Source organism: Sphaeroforma arctica, assembly GCF_001186125.1.
Source record: "Sphaeroforma arctica JP610 unplaced genomic scaffold supercont1.150, whole genome shotgun sequence".
Taxonomy (NCBI): domain Eukaryota; class Ichthyosporea; order Ichthyophonida; genus Sphaeroforma; species Sphaeroforma arctica.
Window position 1 is genome coordinate 42,692 of NW_014040408.1, and position 9,749 is coordinate 52,440.

The 9,749-nt window shown below is 47.0% G+C and overlaps 1 protein-coding gene across 2 annotated transcripts in view; it reads left to right on the top strand.

The window, feature by feature from the left end:
- SARC_03080 overlaps positions 1–9,252 on the top strand; it is a 9,647-nt gene extending 395 nt beyond the window's left edge. The window contains exons 2-17 of one of the 2 annotated variants that reach the window (XM_014303132.1): positions 432–997; positions 1,147–1,578; positions 1,883–1,970; positions 2,249–2,495; positions 2,922–3,034; positions 3,279–3,538; positions 3,888–3,965; positions 4,270–5,526; positions 6,032–6,265; positions 6,637–6,768; positions 7,063–7,156; positions 7,389–7,610; positions 7,859–7,968; positions 8,285–8,327; positions 8,494–8,563; positions 8,845–9,252. In XM_014303132.1, the coding sequence (XP_014158607.1) occupies positions 432–997; positions 1,147–1,578; positions 1,883–1,970; positions 2,249–2,495; positions 2,922–3,034; positions 3,279–3,538; positions 3,888–3,965; positions 4,270–5,526; positions 6,032–6,265; positions 6,637–6,768; positions 7,063–7,156; positions 7,389–7,610; positions 7,859–7,968; positions 8,285–8,327; positions 8,494–8,563; positions 8,845–8,935 (4,037 nt within the window). In that variant the 3' untranslated portion in view covers positions 8,936–9,252. Of the gene's footprint in view, positions 1–431; positions 998–1,146; positions 1,579–1,882; positions 1,971–2,248; positions 2,496–2,921; positions 3,035–3,278; positions 3,539–3,887; positions 3,966–4,269; positions 5,527–6,031; positions 6,266–6,636; positions 6,769–7,062; positions 7,157–7,388; positions 7,732–7,858; positions 7,969–8,284; positions 8,328–8,493; positions 8,564–8,844 lie in introns of those variants that run through there. The other variant, XM_014303133.1, reaches the window with a different exon arrangement.
- The last annotated feature ends 497 nt before the right edge of the window (positions 9,253–9,749 follow it).

Sequence of the window (9,749 nt, forward strand, 5' to 3'; positions counted from 1 at the left end):
TATACAATATGACATGTTATATTAGTACTACTATGTATATATATTATATATATTATTATTATTATATATGTGTGTGTGTGTATGTGTGTGTGTGTGTGTGTGTGTGTGTGTGTGTGTGTGTGTGTATGTATATGTATAAATATGATTGTGCATGCACAAGTATTTGTAAAATATGCTCGTATGAGTGAAACTATGAATACTTGTTGAAATTTGTGGCCTAATAGATATAAGTATATATGTGTAACTATGACCATACAAAAACAAGAATGCATTTTTGTTAATTTTTGTATGCCTGATAGACACGAAGAATGTTTGGTGTGCTTTTATTGCAGTTGCTAACAAAGATGCTGCTGCATTAGAACCAACCGGCTTTAAAACACCACCAGCACATCCTGATTCGTCTCCTGTATCGGATCGTTGTTTTTGGACAGAGCCTGTCCCGATTGTGGTGCCTTTGCTTGAGAAAGACTATATTTGCGTCGACAGTTTAGGGTTGTCTCCAGTGGCGAAATGTAAGGGTACTGCGGGCTCGCAAGGGGTTCACAAGCGTGAGAGTCCTCGTATACGTTCGCAAGTGCGGTCATCCGGACAAGCCGATTCACAAAGCAGTGGAAATGGATCTCAACAGCCCCGCGTTATGCCGAGGAAACCATCGGCGGCGAAGGACAGCAAGAAAGTAAATGAGAGAAGTATGTCTGTCGACAACACAAAGTCAGAAGCTGTTGTGAAAGGGCAAAGTGTACGGGCGAGCAAAGATGTGCGAGATCCTGTCAAGAGGCGAAGGAGCGCTATCCAGCAACCCAAGCTCACCACTTTCTTCACACAGGTACCCACGCCCTCGACTTCTAGATCGGACACACCTGTCCCAACCACTGAGCCATCGGTCACGAACAAGCGAGCGAAACACGCGCCAGGTAAACACAGCACAGTAAAAGGGGAAGATCTTTGCGTGGACGTTGAAGAACAAACTTGCCGTAGCACGAAGAAGGACCCACAGGTATAGTAAAGGTGTGGCCAAATGACTGTACTTCCCACTTTGTTTCTGTGCCGACAGGTGCACATCTGCCACATTTGATTTGCTACTTGACAAAAAAGCAGGATTCGAAGCCAACGCTCAGACAACCTTTTTTTTCCTATGTTCAACAGGGTTTGAATGTATCACATACGGACAAATATGATGCGGGGCATCAAGCATGCAAAGGTCAGACGGAGCAAGTGGGCGACCACTTGGAAGTAACCGCAACTCGATCCCAGTCCCCAACACGTACGAACACCAAACATATGCCACCCGCCGGCACGCAGTTGGAAAAGACTACAGACGCGCGCCTGCCAAAGTCTGCACATACAGCACCCAATTGGGGCTGTATGGTGGACCAGCGGCGACGCGCGCAATACATGACATCCATCCACAGCTCAGCTCCGAAAAAGGGCGGACTGGCGTCTTTCTTCTCGGAGAAGGTTCAGCAGAGTGATGGACATGGTAGTGGTGAGTTTGGAGAAGATGCGCGAACGGCCAGTGGCCCTTGGATTCCGTACTGCCAGAGAAGCTATGGACATCGATACGAGAACCACTTTGGCGTATGTCTTCGGTGTTCGATGTCTCCTTTTGCTCTCTCTCAATATCTCACCCGTTCTAATACGGACCCCTTGTTCAGCCATTGCCAATGCAAAGGCCATCTTTGGTTTGTATGTTAATTGTTTGCGGTTGAAGCATTTTTATAAACTTCCCGTGATTATTTTATTGCCAAGTACTCCAGCGTGTAGACACTGGCCAGTGTAGAGTCAAAATCCAGAAATCCAGTATGAAGTTTTGCACTTCAGAGGGGGGTATCTCGTAGAGTATCGATTGGTAATATATTGATTGAACCTTGCATTTGTGCAGGATCGTCGACCTCCGGGAGTTGGTATATATGATACCGACGCAGTGCGTGCCGTGCGACGAGCCGGTGCGGCCAACGCTGAACCCAATGGTATGTATACCTGCACCAGATAAAGCTTAAGCTATATTGGGTCGTAGTTCCCATCACGTACAAGCGCGACTGTGTGTCTGTGCGGCAATTGGTGTTCTGGCGCTCCTTGTTGCAATTTATACAATAGAGTGCCGATCTTTGCTTGTGCGGGTCCTAGCTCGAGTCAGTTAGGTCGAATTCTGCGCGGAGCAGGGTGGTTTACGGTACCTATATTGTTTGGTGTCTTGTGCTGTCATTGATTGCTAGCTGAAGCATGGATACGTTTTAATTGTAACCAGAGAATGAACCGGAACCGACGCAAACATCTGATTCAGTCGAGGCTGAGGAGCCTGTAAATGAGCCAAAAGAAAAGTTCTCGGACATCTTGGCTATAAATATGAGGCGATTACTTTCTGAAGCTTTGAAGCCACACTTCAGAGGCATTTTGCCTGCATCGCAAATCTCAGATATTCACCGAGTTCTAGGCCTGTCCCACGAGGCCCTGGTTGCATTTGTAACGATATACCGCGCCGATTCGTCATGCAGGTATGCAATTATTCGGTTATGCCATGCTTACGGGCCTTGCAGGTGTCGTTGGTTGTCACCTATTTTATTGTATTTGCTGAATTAGTTGCTTGTGCTCCTTATCACTCACGGGCCTTGCAGGTGTCGTTGGTTGTCACCTATTTTATTGTATTTGCTGAGCTAGTTGCTTGTGCTCCTTATCACTCATGGGCCTTGCAGGTGTCGTTGGTTGTCACGTATTTTATTGTATTAGCTGAGTTAGTTGCTTGTATACCTCACTAGCTCCGCTTGTGATACAAAAGGTACTTGCGGTGGCGCAAGGCCTTGTGGTTTGCTGTGCAATGTCCGTCTGTGTTAACCTAGCAGTGTGTAGCTGCTACAACTTCGCCTACGTGCATTGCGCAAGGTGACTTGATGACACCTACGTGGATCCACTTGTTCTTACAGATGGTTGTCCTTGCAGAAAAAGGGGCTCTCTAAGGTGACTGTCGATAGCCTCAGTGAGGCAGGACTCGTATGCTATCTTGGCTCTCCCGCGATCCCAGCACTTCCATCACCCGGTAAGTTGCCAGTGAAGTAGTGCCTTTTTTTTTTTGCCGTTTTGTGGTGTTGTATTCTTATCAACATCCCGGAGATGCCGATATGCTGTACGCTTTTCCGGTCGATGACCAGTCGTGTTTCTATCTATATCAAAGCAGTTAAATATGAATACTAGTCTATTCTCATTCTCCACGTTCGAACGGAGTGACATTACATAATATAGCACAGTATCAAATGCCTAGCTGTCGATATATTCCGCTGCAGATTACAATCTAGCACTAGCCGAGCTCTCCTCAGTGGTCTCAAATCTGAGCGTCAAGCAACTGAATCAGATCTGCAAGCTGGCCAAGGTTAAGACGACTCGTGTTGATGATCCCAACAAACCCACCTACGCCAGCTGGAAGGGTGGTGCCGGTGTCACTTCCAATTATGGCTCGGGTACCAACCCCCGTAAAGCTGACTACGCAAGGTCGGTTTGTGAAAGTGCAGCAGCAGCAGACATATGGCCGTTTCTGCACAAGAAGGTAAATGACATGGGTTAGAAAATTCGAGCAGCCTGTCATGCTTAGGTTGGTGGCATGCTACCGTGGTGTTTGCTAGTGAGTTGTCTAATTCAAAGTGCCCTAACATTGTCTTACATGCTATGCTGGTTTTTGGCCTTCTTCGCAATCCCTGGGATTTCTATGCCCCTATAGCCTGTCATGCCATCTATACATGATCAATCTGCTCTCGTAGCTGTGGAATTGTGACTGGAGTACAGGTCCTCTCTCTTCTACGCGTCGTGATGAGGCATATTTTTGACCATGACCCGCATAATTGATATTTGCCCCATATTCTCATCGGCTCCATCGTCTTACCATGTATCTACAACAGAAATCCCAACTCCCCAATTGGCTATTCCAGCTCACGCTCGATATGGGTGTTTTCGTGCGTACGACAAGTGCGGCCCAGGTATGTGTGTGGCCTATTTATGATCCACATATGGCGGATGGTGGTACGAACGCATCTATGCGCATTAATAATCACCTTATCCTGACCCAAGTATTGACTGGATCTTGCCCGACTTAACATTTACAGCTGCCTCAATTCTCATAAATATCAGATTTCAGTTATTGTTGATTTACAGTATTGTTGATATCAAGTGGAACTACTTTAGGGCGTATACCCATATACTCTAAAGCATCACACCCTTCAACTGCTGCACGGGAATACATGTGAATAACCTTTAATGCCTTGATTGTATATCCTCTGCTAGTCTGTACTTGCGGCCCATCGGCTGGTGCTTGCAGGGTCCTCCTATATTCCCGATGACGCATCACTTCTCCTCAACTGTGGGCTTGTTTGGGATAGTATCAAGTTCCTACCTCTCACCCGCACCCCGAAGCATACGGAGCCACAAACTCTGGTTCCCGCTTCGCATACGAGTATAGATGTCACTGCATCAACACACACGAAGAAAACAACAGTAGATATTTCCGTGGAGGCGGCGAGTAGTCAAAATGAATCTGTGGAACTTTTGACAGACTCGACAGGAACGGAACAGCATAGTACTGTAAATGATCACACACGAAAGTGTCGTAATGTGGACATGAGAATGGATGCGTGTGATGTTGGTGACGAAAGCCCGAGAGGATTGCAATGGAGGTCTACGTGTTGGCATGGAAAGTATCATTCGTTCAAGACTAGCTCTGATTTGTCCTCGGACAGCGCTTGTGTTGCGCCAGGGCATGAGGAAGAACACAGCATGCTGGTTACGTGTGCGGAGAATCGCGCAGACGTCGTTGGCGAGATGGTAGATACCACCGACCATGGAGTGAAGAACCAGTGTACAGTCGAACAAAGCGCAGATGTGGCAGAAACATATGTGTGTGTGCCCTCGAGCATGTGGACGAGTGCTGAGCATTTCCAAAAGTACAATGAGGCTCTAGATCTGTCTGACGAGTTAGAGCTGTACACCGCCATTGGTCAAGGCGAACCACTGTACAGTGTGATGCACAAGGCTGCGGACACTCTGTTGCCCTACACTGCCGTAGACCTGACCACCGACGACAAGCCACCTCGCTCTGCGATCAAAGGGACCCGCAACGATGGCGTAGTAAAGACTACACACGAGTGCAACGGTGGTGTACATGGCGACGCTGGACCAGTACGAGCGAAGGAGTCGGCGAGCGCTCCCACAGATACTCTGGGAAGTGGTCCTACGGATATCTGCGACGGTGGGGAAGTACTGGGTAACCATGGGACGTGTGGTGTAACTGTGCGTCCCCTTGCACAGCCGTACGATGTCGCCACCGCACCAAACAGACCCGACATGCGCACACAACACACTGTGGACTGGTCGCGTCTTATGTGCCGGACGGTATACCGCGGTGCTGGGCTGTTGCAGAAGGAAAAGAAGTACACCGAGGCGAAGCACTACCTGGATATACTGCTGAGAGCGGGTGGGAGAAACCCACTGTCGGACCAGGAGTACACTAAGCCGTATCCCTGGGGCACCGTTCTGCTAGGAGATGTATGTATGCATATGCTTACGCACTCTGTGTGTGAGGAACTTCTGGTTTGTCCTGTTTGCGTATATGTACACATGTGCGTGCTCTGATATTCGAACGCAATTGCTCGTGTATCATATCTGCCTTATTGTATCGTCCGTGTTCACGTATGTGCGTTTCTGTGCCAATATGTGCGTTTCTGTGCCAATATGTGCGTTTCTGTGCCAATATGTGCGTTTCTGTGCCAATATGTGCGTTTCTGTGCCAATATGTGCGTTTCTGTGCTACAAGTGAGTGTGGGTGGGTGTCTGTGTAGACATGTACTTCATGGCCGGCGTATCTGCTTCATGACATCTCTCTTATCAGCTACAATGCCAATGCAGCAATTGTCGTCCATCACATGAACAACTTAGTAAGTGTCCCTGTTACGTATGCGCATCTATATGCTTGTGAGGTGGTTCTCAAGATGCTTCAACATAATAAGATTTGCTGACCATTACCTTCCCGGCGTGTTCTTTGCTACGGCAGATCTGGTGTCGTTACGGACGTATTCTCGAGCGTCTCGGTGCTGTGCGGGAGGCGATAGATGTGTACGAACGATCTCTGAAAGATCAGTATGTTGTCGGTGGACAACGGATCGCAATACATAAATCTGTGGCAAAACTGAGCAAAGCACCTTACAGGTGGAAAGCGCCAGTTTTCGAGACGCTTACACACAAGTTTGTGGAGAGGACACTGGTGGGCGAGAGAGTCGTGGTAGGGGTATGTTGCGTGTGTCATGGTTTTGGGTATTCGAGTACGTGGAGAGGACACTGGTGGGCGAGAGAGTCGTGGTAGGGGTATGTTGCGTGTGTCATGGTTTTGGGTATTCGAGTACGTGGCTCGTCCTGCGCGTGATATCTCTACATGCATAGTTTCAACTGTGTTTTACTGGGGCCGGTCTACCTGATCCTTCATATTGTTGGTGTCTAGGTTCGTGTCAGATGCCTTTTGGAGAACGATTACTCAACGATACAATCGACATCAGGACTGTCGATATACAGAGGTTTCTGTTCCTTGTAGTGCTTTGCTTTTGCGGCTTTTTTCTTTGTGCTCACGCACGTCTGTACGGACAATCGGACACCTCTGCGCAGGGTAGGGTGCGATTCAATGGTTCACCGTTTCTGAAGTGGCCGCTGCCCTTAACCGGAGGCACCGGTGGAGTAGAGGAGTACTCCAGACAACGGATGATACAAATTTTAGATACGCCTACGCGAAAATGGAAGGTATGCGAAGAGACGTAACAGACAGTCCCGTTGGTTGTTCGCAGTTTGATTAGAGTGAGGGTAGATATTCTTTTGACTAGGTGAATATAAATGCAGCTAGCAAGGCAACAACCCAAGTCAGTGTGCGGGGTCCCCCTTTGTGTCACCTGTACTTGGGTTTTGTGAGTCCATGGTCGCAGTAGCGTGCTGCACGGCTGCCACAATATGCTCCTGTGATTTTTGTTTTATATTCTGTTCTGTGTGACTTGTGCATTCATGTGCGATTTCAACTCTCCCGTCTCACTCGCACCGCAGGGAATGCATGCCGAGAACGGAGTGATGTTCACAATCTTTGGGCTTATGACCTGGGATGTCATTCTGGACTACCATGCCATCAGCGATGAACACGGTGAGCGATTGCTTGTGGATCATTTTAAGCTTGAATCAGATTATCGCCGCATTTGACTGTGCGACGACTTTTATACTCAGACACGCCTGCTCCTGTCTTGTGTGAATAATTTGTGCAGCGATGCGTACGTACCTCCGATTGCTTTCTCAGGCACTTTCTTCTCCAGCTTATACGCCACACTTATGTTGCTCATTGTCGCTAAGCTGATGCGTCACACTCCTGCTGCTCACAGACTCGCGAGGCCATTTCTACACCACGCTGCAAGATATGCCTGCGTGCTTGTATGACGGTATACTGTCGTGTTCGGGTTTGGGCAGACATGTCACTGGTTATCTGGACGGTCTCACCGCTGTTTGTGAAGGTAACAGCGCGTGTAAGCTGAAGTGCGGACAAGTCAGTCTGAGATCACTGCTGACGCGAGCGTGGAAACGGCACAATGGGCAACAATGCAAAGGTATTGGGGCAACTCGTGTGACGCTATTGCGATACGTAGGGGCTGTGTTGATGCACTGATTAAGCTTGTAGTCTCGCATATTTAGCATTTGATCGTCTGGTTGGAATGGCTCACTTTCGGCTCTGAGTCCTTTTTTGTCGTCGATTCTGCTATCATGGCCACATTGAATGCGCCGATCTTGATATATTTATGTATTTAGGATTGTATTTGAATATGACGCCAGCGAAATTATAATACTTGTCAAATAGGAGTCAACTGGACTAGAAACACCTTGAAAGAAGTCATCTGCATCGCTGAAGGCATGGGTGTGCATGCGGTTGCCATGTGCTGCAAGAGGCTGGCGAATGGGTTTGAGCAGGTACCGTGCGCTTTGTCTTGTGTGGCCCGAGAGTTGGATTGTCAATTTTGTGGAAAGCTGTATGAGCACCTCTGCATCTACCAATTGATTGTGGCTTTGAGTTTTCACAACTGCGGAATGGCCTTTCCGTTTCACACAGGCTAACCAGGATTTCTGTGTTCGAGGCCTGCAGTCTGTGTGCAGTCCCACTAGGCGTAATACGGATTAGCTTTCTTATCCTTTCCCCCACGCCCTGAATGATGCGCTGATTGTTTTTACCTTATCACTCATAGCAATACTTTAACGCTTACGTTCATATCCTCCTTTTGTTCTACAGTTTGCGGGTGGACTACCGGATTTACTGTTATGGTCTGAAAATGGTATGTGGTCTACAGTCTATAGAGTGCATTTACCCGCCGCTACTGTAGCGTTAAAGCTTGCTGATGTGTTAAAGGCTGCACTGTTGTGCCTGTCGTGGATTGTCGCATATGCTCCTGTCGTCTGTGTGATCACTAAACTGACACTTTCTATGTGTTTTGTATTTAGACCCGCCTATGGTGAAATATTCGGAGGTGAAGGGCCCGGGGGATAAGCTAAGTGAACGTCAGATGTCCTGGTATGTACCTCCCAGTCGACCCGTTTGCCAACATCGTCCAAAATAGGGGTTGTATTTAGTACCACTGAAAATGCTCCTGGTAATAATATTCACCTAAATTTCTTGTTTTGGAGAAATTGCTGGAATGATGTTTCAGAGAGCAGCTGACGTGCTGAAGGCCGCACATGATTGAGATGCGCGTATAGTGTGCACATGGCACCACCTTTTATGTTTTAAGTTCACAAACGTGTTTTGCGCATCGATACATATCTTGTTGGTAACGCGATGTTTCTATCTCTCAGGATCCAGTTTCTGCAAAACCTGGGTGTGGATGTTGAAGTGTGCTATGTGGAGGATACATTGCTAGAGCGAGCAAAGTCAAAGCGGCGGTGATTTCACAGGTCCTGAGCTCGAGCGAGGAGACGGTTTTAGAGCTACACGTCAATCCACGAAAAAGTGCAGAAAAATGCGTCTTGGCACGGGGTACAGCAATATGGATCACCCCAATTAGTATGAAAGTATGCAATAGTTAGAGATATATAGATGATGATTAGAAGTGCTCGAGAAGTCTAAATGCATGTAGTTCATAAGCTAACGTATCGATTCTAATAGTAGTAAACAAAACATGGGAGACATAGTTCTTTATAACCCGTACGTGCCTAGGCCGATCAGCTCTACGATTACAAGATAAACTTTATATATCAAATGAGTTTCTGATGTCGTCCTAGTCAAGGACAAGGGTGTGGGCACAAATACACATACCCCTTGTTTTTTCTTGTTTTTGCAAACTCTCAACACTGTCTTATACGGTTCAACAACTGCTATCAAGTGTAAACTGCGTTGCCCTTATTCTGAATTGTTAATGATTAACAGTTATATATCTGAGACTTTTGGTGCAAGCATTTTCTTCTATGAACACATATCATAGCATTATCCAATATGGTCCGGGTCCGGATCGACACCTCTTCGACCAGGACCATATTGTTTGGCTTCATCAATGGTTTTCACTCAGGTATATATGGAAAAAAACGAATTGTTCGAGAGAGAAACCACTCATAATGTATATATGTACATATATATATATATATATATTATAATATATATATATATATATGTGTGTGTGTGTGTGTGTGTGTGTGTGTGTGTGTGTGTGTGTGTGTGTGTGTGTGTGTGTGTGTGTGTGTGTGTGTGTGTGTGTGTGTGTGTG